Source organism: Ruditapes philippinarum, unplaced genomic scaffold, assembly GCF_026571515.1.
Source record: "Ruditapes philippinarum isolate M1 unplaced genomic scaffold, ASM2657151v2 ctg3892_1_1_1_1, whole genome shotgun sequence".
Taxonomy (NCBI): Eukaryota; Metazoa; Mollusca; class Bivalvia; order Venerida; family Veneridae; genus Ruditapes; species Ruditapes philippinarum.
In genome coordinates, this window is record NW_026857348.1 from 27,673 (window position 1) to 42,727 (window position 15,055).

Consider the following 15,055-nt stretch of genomic DNA (forward strand, 5'->3'; position numbering starts at 1 on the left):
AATAATGATAGCATATTGTCGGTGTTTTTCAGAATTATGTCTACAATTATGTCTACAAAAGATAAAACAAAAATTTGAAATTATCAAAATAGAACTATGTGAAAAGACGTCATGACCCTTAAAGTGAATTGGTCTATATAAGTAGTATATGCGCCGGTTTACCCCCAAGACTGCGCATGCGCGGCGCCATATTGGATTCTATTTTTAGAATGACATCATCGTTCTATTTTAAGAATGTGATCATCCGTCTATTTTTAGAATGACATTATCGTTCTATTTTTAATCTCCCGGAAGTATACGGAGCTGACTCGTATACACGATCTTAGGGCTTGAATCGCGGACATTGAGGGTCAGGTCCTCGGCCCTAGACGGAGAGATAATTACCATCATGAAAGATAAAAGAAATGTTTGTAAATAGATACGTGCTTAATTTATAAATAAAAAAACAAATAGTTTTTTTTTAATATGTTCAAAATAAATAATATTTATAAAATATAACTCGTTTACTTACCTACATTTAGTAAGGAAATGACTGTCATAGCGTAACGTTCTTGTAGACTGCGCATGATCTATTTTTAGTCGCGGTATTTCACAACCACCAGGAGCTATTTCATCAGCCCCACGCGGGTGTCAATGAAAGAAAAAGGCATTAAGTACAGTCGCCGCTCAGTCTAGATTCACAATACCTAGCGGAACTATTTTGAACAAAAACCCTTTATCCTTCGTTACTAAATATAACTTTTCATTTAATCACAAAAGAATCTATTATCCTTTTAAACGCAGCGACCGTCAAGTACAGTCGCCACTTAGTCTAGATTTACAATACCTAGCGGAACTATGTTGAACAAAAACCCTTTATCCTTCGTTACTAAATATAGCTTTTCATTAATCTTATCCTTTTAAATGCAGCGACCATTAAGTAAAAACTCATTAACGAGAAATTGCTACGCATGCATTAACATATTTTAACACTTCATATATTGTACCGTTCCTTTTAAGTGCATGCTACGGTAAACTGATTGCATATTTTAAACACGGTTGCCCTTAGCAACTGGTCAAATTTTGTGATTTTTATGAACACTTCAGATTCTTATTTTTTATACAAAAATAAATTTTAAATGAATAACTTATGTATAAGAAAGTTGTAAACTGATTTTAAATGAAATTTATAATACATTTAAGCTATAAACCGGTTTTTTATCGTTTGGGCAACCGTTTACGCTCAAAATTTTTGAGATAAAGTCGTTATAAGATAGAATAAACCGAAAGCTTTCGTTTTGACCCGGGGTTCTCGATTCGATTTTCAGCCGTTTTTGAGTTATGACGCAAGAGCGATTTTAAACCCTAAATTGCGAAAGTCAATAAAAACGTTAGAACTTTTTACCAATCGATTCGTCTCGTCGCGCTGATTAAGAAAATATATAGTTTTATGGGTTTATCTTTTACCGTTTTCGAGTAATTCGAGTTTAAAGTCACCGGAAGTGACGTCACAGAAATTTCAAAATCGATTTTTTCCGTTATTACTTGACCGAATATACTCGTGTTTGGTATCGTTGGAAAGCATTTTACCACACCTGTTACCGGACCCTATTCAAAAAGCCATTGGACCGGAACTGAAATCACTGAAGCGTAAAAACGTGTTTTCTGTACCACGTACGGAACGATCTTAGGCGTGTTTGGTATCAAACGAAATGTCTCAAGCCGCTCTTTATGAATACGGACTAAAATCGAAATTAAAATCACTCATGCGGAAAAATCATTAAAATAACTAAAATAAGCTTACCCCCAGTCTTTACTCCTCGCAATCTAAATCGGAAATGAATGAATCGCTACGGTTAATCGTAATAAATGGAGTAAAAGAAGCGTTCTGATTAGTCACTGATAAGACAGTACTTGCACATTTTCATTAGTCTAACTGCAACATGATTGGACTAAACAGAGAGAGGCGGGGACTAGTTGTCTTGTATTACGGGGCAATAGCAGTAGCATAAGGCTATTCTTATGGGAATAAATAAAAACAAAACACATGGTAATTTATATTTTTATTTCATACAGAACATTGTTTTAAAACTAGTGATATACTTGTTTTGTCACTTCTTTTTTCTAATTAGTTTCTTCATTTTAAACACTACTGAACGATCATTGTGCTTCTTCTGATACGGATCAAATTCTTTGACGATGTTTTTCAAAGTCTTTCCCTGATATCGTTTTATGACATAGTATGCGCAGTAGAGGCCGCACACATTAGACGAAAGTTGTTGTAGTTGGCCGTAGTTTCTGAGATATTTCTTGTTAAGTATCTTATCAAATCCCACGCCATAGCTTTCTGGACTATTTCCAACCGAGTCGAAATATTCGTAAGGTCCGTGTCTAGGAAAATAGAAAACTACCCAATGTTTTCCCGGTCCGTTACTCGTATCTGTGTTTGAAATCACAAATCTTCCGTTTTGTTTACGAATTTCATCAGCCGCACACACTGTCACTGGGTATCTTTTCAATATATTTTCTAGCTGGTAATTATCCATTTTAGAAAGTGAACCGAGTCCAGTCAATATCCGTTTTACGCTTCTTAGGTGCCGACGTTTCTATATTGGAATCACGTAATCGTTTTACTTCCGACTTTGCCATTTCAACCGCTTGAGCCACGGGGCTAACCATATTAACCACAGGGCGTTGTGCATTTTGAAGCTTCTCTTCCGTTTCTTTAAGCTTTTTCTCCGTTTCTTTGAGCTTTGTTTCTAGTGTCACGAGCCTTCTACGCGAATTACCGCTACCTATAATGTACCGGCCTCTATGATCGGGTGTCACGTAACCGTCTCTCAAATCTTTAAAATGCTGATACCATTTATCTGGGTCATCTATATACGGCACCCATTTTTGTTGTTTATGATCGTACACCTCTATGGAACCCATGTTGTGTTTTGAAAGTAAAGGAGCAAAGATCATTCTTACGATATTTTTATTTTCCATCTGATTTGTGATCTTCATTGTCATCATCTTTATTATTCTCACCATTAAAATCCTTGATGTCGTGATTAGGCCATAACGCCTCAAACCGGTCTTTTCTAAGTTTAACGGCTTGTTGGATTGATTCTTCAATGGTCATGTCGTGCTGATGTCTAAGTTTCTTCGCTGACTGGAGTATTTGTTGCTGAGTGGGGTCCTCTTGTAATGCGTAAAAGTCAATCAGAAACTGGGCATAATTTTGTCTCATCTTCTTTCTCAAATGTGGCAACGCATCATTAGCAGTGCGAGCATAAGCCTCATCAAAAGAGTACTCTTGATCTATGTAACTGTTTAGCCCGTCTTTAAATTGTTCTTTACAAGACTGTCGTAAAGGCTTTTGAAATCTTCTATCCCATATGTCATGACGTTTGCGTTCTTCTTTGAGCTCTTCTTTTATACGCTTACCAGGAGGTCCCATAAAAAAGGCTTGTCTCTTTACACCTCTATCACCACCCTCTATATGCTCTTTATCAGTATCATCATCTGCATCTTCATCATCATTTGCATCTTCATCATCATCATCATCATCATTTATCGTCGTGTCAAACGAATTACCTTCACCGTGTAACTGGTTCTCCGGAGGTATATCCATCCGTTTTCTAAGTTCAGGATTGTTGGCCTCAAAAATGTCATTACGTAAACGATTATGTTCAGGTGTACTGGATTTAAGATCTATTACCAAATAACCGTAACGTTTCGACGTAGCTTGTTCGAACCGTTTCATAAAAATGGCACTTGATGTGGGATATATTCTTTTGGCCAATGTCGCCACTTGCTGTCTGTCGATAGGATTATTGAACAATATCAGGTACTGGGTATTCAACGCGATATCTCTGCAGGCTTTTCCTTGAGGAAATAAATTCTGGGTGAGATATATAATAGATATGTTTCTGTGGTGACTGCCTTTGGTAAAAAGATCGGCAATTCTTTGATCGCATTTGGCTTCTGTCATTAAATCGTCAAAAACGATCAAGTTCCTTTTACGGGTATTGATATACTCTTGACTATTCAAGTAGTCGGGGATACCTCGTACAAATTCTATCTCGGGTATTCTACGCTGAAGTTCATCGTACAGAGGCTGCCATTGCCCGTAACACCATATGATGCGCTCTGGTGGCGGATTTACTAGATCGGATAAAAGCAGTGTTTTAGTCCATTCAGTTTTTCCACTACCACTAGGCCCGGAGACGACCATGGAAAATGGGTGTTGAAAATTCATCTTTTCTGAAGTGTCCCTATGAGTGATTTGTTGCGATAAAGAATCACTTTTAACAGTGTCATCACTCCCATGTACATAACGTTGATGTCTCAGCATGACGTCACGTCTTGAGAAAGATTGCTGGCAAACAGAACACTGATTCATTATTAAAGTGGTCACAGAAGTACACTGAGGTATTCTTCCATCTATTGATATGATCATCCTTCTTACGCTGTAGACAGTTTTCTTTGTGATGGCGGCGGTGGAGGTGGCGGCGGCGGCGGTGGCGGCGGCGGCGGCGGCGGTGGCGGTGGCTTAAAGAATTACACATTCATGTAATCTCTCCGCTACAATATAAACGTAAATATGTATTTACTTATTATACTTTACTCTTTCCGCAGTGTCATAACCTTGTCTATACTTGAAGTAAACCTCTTTAGGCTTATCCACTGAAGTAGGTTCAAGTCTATGCCGCGAATTGTAGCCGTTCCATTAATGAACTCTCTAATATCTAGGAATACATAATTAGCCTGATTGCACACTGTAGCATATAAATTGTCTTGAAGATGAAACTGCTCAACGAAAGTGCATACAGTTTGGTTCAAGTTTGGTCGTATGTCTCCATCGTTGGCTGGTACACCACAATCCGAGTACACGTTAATCAAGAAAACAGGTATAGTACATATCAAGGCAATCACAATAATCCCTATCCATTTGATAAAGTTTAAATGATAATGCAGGGATGTGTTTCGAAATGAAACACTTTCCTCAACGTCAACATTTTCCAAGATTTGACGCATTGTCATAGCCAATCATTAAGTGTTTCTGGTTGCCAATCACCGCCGCTAGAGTTCTGAAGTCAGAATGACGAAGGGGGCTAAAGCGCTCTCTTATATACTCTCCACTGGGCAAGTCATATCTTTTTTTGGTAAGAACGTTATCGTTCTCCATTTTGATTGGTTGATAAAAAATAGCAATACCGGTTTAAACCTGTCGTAACTGGACCGAAAACGATAGGCTCTAGTAACTTGTCATCTGGTGGTGGCGTATATGGCGGCGGCGGCGGCGGCGGTGGTGGCGGTGGCGGTTGCGGCGGCGGTGGCGGCGGCGGCGGCGGCGGCGGAGCAGGAGATAAATAGAAGACAAATCCTGTTTCCAGTAATAAAATATACGCAGAAAAACATTCTTTTTTTATACACACGTATTTAAATCTGATTGGCTGCTATTTTTGGCATGACGTTATTCATCTATTTATGTTATAAATAGTCACGTGACCAAAATCATTGGTCAAATAAATCTTCTGTCTGATTAATTACATTCAGTCCGTAAGAAAAGACCAACTGCTGTTAGATTGGACAATGTCATTTCTAAATTTAGATCAGCGCATGCGTATGATGTATCGCACTGGTGACCTCAGTCATTTGGTGATTGGACGTCAAAGAGTAAACATCATTACGCAGTAAGTTGAGTTTATATTTCGAGTACAGTATTTTCAATGAAGAATGTTTAATAGAAATAGAGCGTTTATGCACTAGTGATTTTTAGTCCGTATTCATAAAGAGCGCCTTAAAACATTTCGTACGATACCAAACATGACCGGGTTATATTGACTAATAAAGGCGTAAATAAACATTTTACGCTTGAGTGATTTTACTTCATATCTCGTGTCCTATCCGAGTCAGCGATACAAAAATATACATTTTCTGAATTTAGTGAGTAATACCTTTCGTTCGATACAGGTATTGATAAGATCGGTCCGTTGGTTGGGGAGAATAAATGAATTTCACGCACGAGTTACTTAACATCCGGTTTGATCACGTAAGTAAAATGTACTCGTCAAGACCTTCAATTTGATACCAAACAAGACTATGTTTCGTTCATAAACGAAAAAGTTATGCGCGTTTTTCCGCATGAGTGATTTTGTCTGCCATATTCAAACTCTCCTATCTCAAAAACGGTAAGAGATAGATCCATATTATAATACATTTTCTGTATCTACTCGTAGAGATCTTTCAAACGGTATATACATTTCACGGTTTTATGGACTTTAAAAAATTGGTTTAAAAATCGCTAAAGGGCCATAACTCGAGAACGGCTTAAAATCGAATCGAAAACCTAGGGTTTATTTTGAAGCATTTGGTAAGGTCTATTAAATGAAACAAAAATCTTGAAAATCGATATCGTAAAGTGTTGCATAAAAGACAAAAAGGCGTTTTTTATGTCAAAATTTATCCAGTCATTCTTCTCCACTTTTCATTGGTTAATGAAAAAGAGTGGGTTCAAAACGAGGCTGTCTATTTTTAAACGTCATCGTTCTCCATTTTGATTGGTTAATGAAAAAGAGTGGGTTCAAAACGAGGCTGTCTATTTTTAAACGTCACCGTTCTTCAATTTCATTGGCTAATCAAAAATAGCAATACCGGTTTAAACCTGTCGTAACTGGACCGTTTAACGATAGGCTATAGTAACTTGTCATAAATAGTTTGATAGGCAAGGAGTAAAGACTGGGGGTAAGCTTATTTTAGTTATTTTAATGATTTTTACGCATGAGTGATTTTAATTTCGATTTTAGTCCGTATTCATAAAGAGCGGCTTAAGACATTTCGTTTGATACCAAACACGCCTTAGTTCGGTCCGGACGTGGTACAGAAAACACGTTTTTACGCTTCAGTGATTTCAGTTCCGGTCCAATGGCTTTTTGAATAGCGTCAGGTAACAGGTGTGGTAAAATGCTTTCCAACGATACCAAACACGTATATATTCGGTCAAGTAATAACGAAGAAATCGATTTTGAAATTTCTGTGACGTCACTTCCGGTGACTTTAAACTCGAATTACTCGAAAACGGTAAAAGATAAACCCATAAAACTATATATTTTCTTAATCAGCGCGACGAGACGAATCGATTGGTAAACAGTTCTAACGTTTTTATTGACTTTCGCAATTTAGGGTTTAAAATCGCTCTTGCGTCATAACTCAAAAACGGCTGAAAATCGAATCGAGAACCCCGGGTCAAAACGAAAGCTTTCGGTTTATTCTATCTTATAACGACTTTATCTCGAAAATTTTGAGCGTAAACGGTTGCCCAAACGATAAAAAACCGGTTTATAGCTTAAATGTATTATAAATTTCATTTAAAATCAGTTTACAACTTTCTTATACATAAGTGTATTCATTTAAAATTTATTTTTGTATAAAAAATAAGAATCTGAAGTGTTCATAAAAATCACAACATTTACCAGTTGCTAAGGGCAACCGTGTTTAAAATATGCAATCAGTTTACCGTAGCATGCACTTAAAAGGAACGGTACAATATATGAAGTGTTAAAATATGTTAATGCATGCGTAGCAATTTCTCGTTAATGAGTTTTTACTTAATGGTCGCTGCATTTAAAAGGATAAGATTAATGAAAAGCTATATTTAGTAACGAAGGATAAAGGGTTTTTGTTCAACATAGTTCCGCTAGGTATTGTAAATCTAGACTAAGTGGCGACTGTACTTGACGGTCGCTGCGTTTGAAAGGATAATAGATTCTTTTGTGATTAATGAAAAGCTATATTTAGTAACGAAGGATAAAGGGTTTTTGTTCAAAATAGTTCCGCTAGGTATTGTAAATCTAGACTAAGTGGCGACTGTACTTGACGGTCGCTGCGTTTGAAAGGATAATAGATTCTTTTGTGATTAATGAAAAGTTATATTTAGTAACGAAGGATAAAGGGTTTTTGTTCAAAATAGTTCCGCTAGGTATTGTGAATCTAGACTGAGCGGCGACTGTACTTAATGCCTTTTTCTTTCATTGACACCCGCGTGGGGCTGATGAAATAGCTCCTGGTGGTTGTGAAATACCGCGACTAAAAATAGATCATGCGCAGTCTACAAGAACGTTACGCTATGACAGTCATTTCCTTACTAAATGTAGGTAAGTAAACGAGTTATATTTTATAAATATTATTTTGAACATATTAAAAAAAAACTATTTGTTTTTTTATTTATAAATTAAGCACGTATCTATTTAGAAACATTTCTTTTATCTGTCATGATGTTAATTATCTCTCCGTCTAGGGCCGAGGACCTGACCCTCAATGTCCGCGATTCAAGCCCTAAGATCGTGTATACGAGTCAGCTCCGTATACTTCCGGGAGATATTTTTTATTTCTATTTATAACGTGATAATGTCATTCTTAAAAAAAGAATCCAAAATGGACGCCGCGCGTCGGTTATTCAACACGGCCGTATGTGTAGTGAGGTCATTTCTTTTATGCAAATGAGTTACTATCAATAGAAAACAAAATGGCCGCCGCGCATGCGCAGTCTTGGGGGTAAACCGGCGCATATACTACTTATATATATAATGGAAGGTTTGTAATACAAAGAATTATTACGTTGATAGTATTAAGTATTAGACATAACAACCAACAACGAAATAATTATACATGGAAGTTGTTGTTGGCAAGTGAGAGATATATTTTTTGATACTACATATATTTATATAGTTCTAGGACAAAATACTATTATTATTCGTGATAAATGTTCATTCTAAATCACAAAGAACTTTATCCGCATTTTTTTCAAGCAACATTTTATGATAATATTCAAACGATAAATTTCTATTGTTTTTATAAATATTTGAAAAACATATAGAAAATGTGCCCATAATTCTACGTAGACCTATATCTTTTAATAAAGTCAAAATAACTTTACATTTTGTCATAATTGTATTCAAAAATAATCAGTTGACCTCATGGAAAATTCTATAATTCAACTGAGAGCCATATTTATCCACCGCAGTCGTCCGATAAGCGCAGTAGGTAGAGCTTTGGACTGTGAATCGGGCGACACAGGTTCGATTCCCAGACGGTGCATGTCACTTTCGTTGAAAACCATGAAAACCTTTCTACTGTTATTCGCACTGTACCTCTTCTATGGTAGAAATTATCAATTCCTTGCGAAAGTGAAGGCAACTATTACTGGTAACCTGTTTGACAGCCTGCATAGGAACGATGCGGTTGCTGAACTATGCTCTGGTAAATTCAACGTGGCTTACTGCCGTGATCCGGAGTGAAAACTACCACCACCACTTCTGCGAAAAGTGCATATGATACATGATATTTGTTTTTTTTATATCTTGTTTCTATGATTCAACGTTAAAAAGAAGAAAATAGATACAAAACAATTTTTAACTTTTAATTGGCGATTCTGAGACTGATTATTTTCGGACCGTGTGTAAATTATATGGTTTTAAAAAGGTCACAAATCACGCATATAAACCTGAATATTACAACAACTAAATATTTAAGTCATATGTACGGTGGCACAGAGGTGACATATTTGTGTTTTTATTTATCTCGTGCGCACAAGATACTATGTCGTGCGTGCGAGTTATTTAGTCGTACACACGAGACCATTAAGTGGTGCGTACGAGATATTATGTCGTTCGCACGAGTTACTTAGTCGCACGAGATAATTAACCAATCAGATTGCACTTTATAAATGATCTTTTTAAACTTAGAAAATTCCTGGTTAAAGTTTTACATGTAACATTAATCTTAATAAACCACTGAAGATATTCACTTGAAACTTCATACATGTCTTTAGGATCATATAAGGAGGTCACTATCCAAGGTCCATATATTAGACATTAATTTTGACTAAGTTATGGTCCCTTTTTATGCCTCCCACTTGAAAAGTGGGGACTATCCTGTGATTGTGTTGATCAGTACGTACGTACTAACCGCCTGTTAACCTTGTCCTTACGATAACAACTTGAGAAAGAATAAGTCCTGATTTATTCTATTTGGTAGGGACATTGCCCATTGCCAGTAAATGACCCATGTTGATGTTTGAGGTCATAAGGTCAAGGTAATCATGACACTTCATCTTATAAATAAAAAGAAGGAATAAGTCATGGTCTACATTGCACCTGATCAGTAGATGAAAATTTATGATTTTGAGGTCATTGGGTCAAAATATCAGGGTGACAAATGACGCTCAATGTAAAATCATTGTCCAATCAATAACTTGAGAAGGAATAAGCTATGCGTTTTGTTACATTGCCTTTAGTGCCTTAGTGGCCAGTAGAAAACCCTATTGATTTTGATGCCATTAGGTCAAAGGTCATGGCCACAGAGACACATAATGTAAAAATATTTGTCGAATCAATAACTCAAGAATAAATGAGCCGTTGTTTATGTTACTTGGTAGGAATATTCCTTAAGGCAAATAGATGACCACTACTAATTTTGAGGCCATAAGCTCAAAGGTCAATGTCACGGTGAAACTTATTAAGGATAATTGACAGGCAGGTAAAGTAGGGGCATAATTGTCCTATGGCATATTTATAGCTAACTAAGAAAATTCATAGTGTAATCTGGTTGATTAATTATGTTGTGCGCACGACTTAATTATCTCGTCCGCATCACAAAGTAACTCGTGCGCATGACTTACTTATCTAGTGCGGCTTAGTCGTACGCACGACTTGGTAACTAGTGCGCACGATACAACATCTGCGCACCACTAACTTACATGCAAACGACTAAGTATTTAGTTTGCACGACATAGTAGCTCGTGCGCGCCACTTGATTATCTCTTGCGCACGACTTAGAAACTCGTGCGCACCACTTAACTATATCGTGGGACGACGTAGCAACTCGTGCACACAACATAGTATCTTGTGCGCACGAGACAAATAAAAACACACACACATGTCACCTCTGTGTCACCGTACAGATGTCTTTAAGTCGGATGTTATCAAAAAAAGTTGCCTCGATGGTGATGTCATTGGTTTGAGGCTCCCCTCTACAATACAATATTACTGTTTGCTTATAAGTAACATGGAACTAAATATTTATATATCTCACTTAAAATAAAGTTTCTTGTATCTTGTATCTCTCTGTCACCGTACAAATGTCTTTAAGTCAGATGTTATCAATAAAAGTTACCTCGATGGTAATATCATTGGTTTGACGCTCCCCCTACAATACAATATTACTGTTTACTGTAAAAGTTTAAGTAAATAGTTATAAGTAATTAATCAACTATAGATGAGTGTAGAAATAATCACATATATGATTACAAGTGTAAACTGCATATGCAGACCTGTCTTCTTATTAAAAAGAAAGGTTATACAATTTTACAAGAACTTAGACTTTTATCAATGACTTTATTGGTTGAAATTGCATTTTTTCATTACGTTCTAGCCGTTTTTTTCCTTATTTTTCCCACGGTTACCTTTAGAAATATTTTCCTTCAAATTGATCATAATTGACAAGTTTTCTTTTTAAATGAAATGCATCAAAAACGAAGATCTAGAGGTAATAAATTGTTATTACCAAAACTTTTATAATAATTTGTTTTCTATAAATCAATCCAGCTGGTCAACAAGAATATTTTAGTGAATAGGCCTAAATAAAGTTAAAATGCATACTTCCATTATTTGCAAGCCAAGTTGTTATATTTCAAAAATATTTTTTATATTCAATTGATAGTAGTTTTCTTTCCTTAATCGCGGTTGGTCCGCATAATTTTAATACCATCCGCCGATTCAAGTTTGTGACGTCAGAACAAAATGGCGAAAGTAATTTCGCTTCCTGTTTGAAAATGTAAGATAAATTTTACTATTATCTTTGCGTTTAAGCTATAGTAAACAGTTTTAACTTGAAATCGGATTAAATATGTTTGAAAGTTATAAATATTTTTTTCTTAAGTTAACTTAATCAACAAAGTTAAAAAATTATATGCATAAACTAGTTTTGGATCCCTGAGGGGAAATAAGCAGATAAGACTCAGAAAATAAATTTGTGATAATTTTAATCATAAGACTTCAAATAGTTAAGCTTGTTTTAATAGAACCAAATGCCCAGTGATTAAATCCTATGCAGGTTTAGAAAAGATGAGTACATATGTATTGCAAATATCAATCTAGAGTGAAAAAATAGTGAAGGAAGTTTGGAACATGTTCAGAAAATAAATTTCAAATTGATTATTTTGGATGGTATGAATGCCCTTCTTTTTTTATAAAACTTTCTCTAGACTGAAGTTAAATATTATACAATTTAAAATCCCTTTAAGAATAAAAAAATAATTTGGCAAGGGGTAAGAGCATAAACTCACCCCTATACCCACATGGTAGGTAAGCTCAGCCAGTTATAATTAAGGTAAAGGAAACTCCCAGCAGGTACCAGTTCCTTACCCTGATACCTAGCCTGGGTTCCAGTCTGTCGATTTTTTATGTGCTTCTGTTTGGCAAATTGACAGCCTGGGGAAATACGATTTTCGATCGAAGCGCCACCTTGTATACACCCCGAAAATTACGGGTGTTATTTAAAGAACGATAACTCATGCAACGACAAACTAGTTTCTTAAAATAGAAACGGAATTTCCACGAAGTGACCGGAAGCTCAGCGAACAGTGACGGAGCCTCACTTTCAAACACATTTTGCGATTAAAATTAACACTTGTTGATAAAGTTTATTGCATGATGAGTGAATTTGATCAACAGGTTTGATTAGTAAAGTTGGATAAAGTTTGTGAGCATCAGAGAATTATGCTGGACGCACTTTATAATAGTAAATGGTGTCAAATTTTCAACATTCATCATCTTCACCTCGATTTCGATTTAGTCATGTAATTTGTTGGTCATGTGCTAATCGGTCTATTAATAGGATTATCATTAGTCGATAATTACATGGGAAACCCCGCAGGTTTCCCCAGGCGTTGATACTATCAAAACCAGAGATGTTCTGTTATCTATGACGATCGAGTATGATGCACGTATGTTATGAATAAGCAAAAAATATCAACGCCTGAATCCCAGGCTACCTGATACCTTGTGAATCAGGAAATTTATGTCTGTAGCATCATCTATAAACATGGCAGATAAACCCAAATGTTATTGTTTTTGATAATTGATTTGGACTTAAATCAATCTATAGATACTGCAACCTACCCTTGCGACTATTTTGTGCAGGTGCACAAGAAATAAAAAAAGAAAATAATCATGATGAGAATTATAGATCTACTGAATATGTTTGTTAAAATAAAGATACAACAGTAACTTCTGGTAAAATAAGATTGTGAAAATATGTCCTTTCCATGATTTACATAACTTTTGATTACCTTGATACTAAAGGACATATTCTATGTTACTTTTTTGTAGGCATTAAATGTTTTCCATAAAGTTGATTATTCAATTGAATATTCATACCTATCAATAGTCATATATTTGGCAAGCAAAAATTGCATAAAATTTTCATAAATACACATTATTGTTTACTGAAATATTTCTCTTATGCCACCAAAAAAGTGAGAGAAAAAATCACTAGTATCTGAAAAATAAATTTTTATTTCAGCAATGTGTAACAAAATTGGATAACTGACTAAAGGAGAATGCCAATGGCGGTAAGTAAAGACTTATGATATTTAACTCTGTGTTATAACTGCAAAATTTTTTGAAATTTTTGTCACAATAATGTAATATATGCATTTTGAAATATTTTATATTTATCGATTCAGTTGGTACTTAATTGATGTAGTTGAAATTTTTTTATTAATGTGATATTTCAGGAAACCTGGCAACCTGGTCAGGAGGTTGTTGCCGTGTATGATTTCCGAGGAACAACTCGAGAAGATTTGCCATTTTGTAAAGGCGATGTACTTAGTATAGTTAAAACTACAAGGGTAAGTTCTTTTGCCAACCTGTAAACATAATTATTGTTTTTTGTAATGTTATTCAGAACTTTAAAGCATGCCCATAATTTTCTTGTTTGAAAGTATACTATAGTAGATAAAAGTTGATGTCACCTTTAATTTACAGATTGTTTAACTCACAAATTTTGCCTCAATTGTACATGATAATTTTTTTAATATGATAATGGATATGGTGTTTGTAATGATCAAAATAATTTAATGTCTTTTACATGTTATAAAATTATAATATATTATATATGAATTGATTAGATCTAGAAAAATAGAATATAATCCCAAAAGTTTTTTTTCCTGAAAGGTGATAAGTATTTTTATAGGATTATTAAGACAGGAGAACATAGTATTATAATTATGTCATCATTTAGCTATTATATAATCATATGTTAGATTGTAAGAACAGGTGTCTAAATTACAATACTTACTAAAAATAATTTTCTTGCTAGTATGATAAGTGTCACTGGCTTGTATTCATTATATAAGAATTTACTGTGTTTAGGCAAAGTGTATATCTACACTAGTTTACATTACTTTATGTCAGTATTCATTTAACTTCTTATTAAGACATTGAATTAGCACTTCTTATGTTCATTTGAATGTACATGTATCTGTTTACAAGTGTAATGTAACTCTTAGTTGAAACATTTTTGGACATCATCAGTCAGGAATTTGTAAAGGAAAAAGAAAGCAATTGTAGATAATGGACAGCTTATTATTTTAAATCTATTTTAGTCATTAACACTTTGAATTAAAGAGGTTAAATAGGGAAATACATATAATATAAATGTGTTATATTTAGTATAAGGTGGTGTATGATAGAAAGCTTTTCCTCCTTTATTTTAACTTAATTACTTGAAGGTTAATTTAAGTCATAACATTTTTTTAAAATGACTGTTCATGATATGACTGTGATGATATGAGTAATTTCCATGTACATATGTAATCTAATCTGAACAAAAACAAAATGATAAAAGTGTACATTGCAAGTCATGTTTATAATTTAAGTGATAAAAATGCTAGTATATTATTAATCATACATAAAGCATTGAATATGAATGGCTTAATCATCAAATATTTAAAAGCCAAAATAGACTAGGTATCAATGGGAAAACTTTTAATCAAATTATAGGTCATGATAAAAAAATCAATGAA

General features: G+C 34.8%; 1 protein-coding gene across 5 annotated transcripts in view; it reads left to right on the plus strand.

Annotated features, from left to right (window-relative positions):
* Positions 1 to 15,055, plus strand: part of LOC132749443 (tyrosine-protein kinase CSK-like) — a 48,067-nt gene that overhangs the window by 2,063 nt on the left and 30,949 nt on the right. For 3 of the 5 annotated variants that reach the window (XM_060739173.1, XM_060739178.1, XM_060739174.1), the window contains exons 1-3: positions 11,706 to 11,802; positions 13,552 to 13,600; positions 13,766 to 13,879. In XM_060739173.1, coding sequence (XP_060595156.1) covers positions 13,589 to 13,600; positions 13,766 to 13,879 — 126 coding nt within the window. In that variant the 5' untranslated portion in view covers positions 11,706 to 11,802; positions 13,552 to 13,588. Of the gene's footprint in view, positions 1 to 11,705; positions 11,803 to 12,175; positions 12,195 to 13,551; positions 13,601 to 13,765; positions 13,880 to 15,055 lie in introns of those variants that run through there. The other 2 variants (XM_060739176.1, XM_060739175.1) reach the window with 2 other exon arrangements.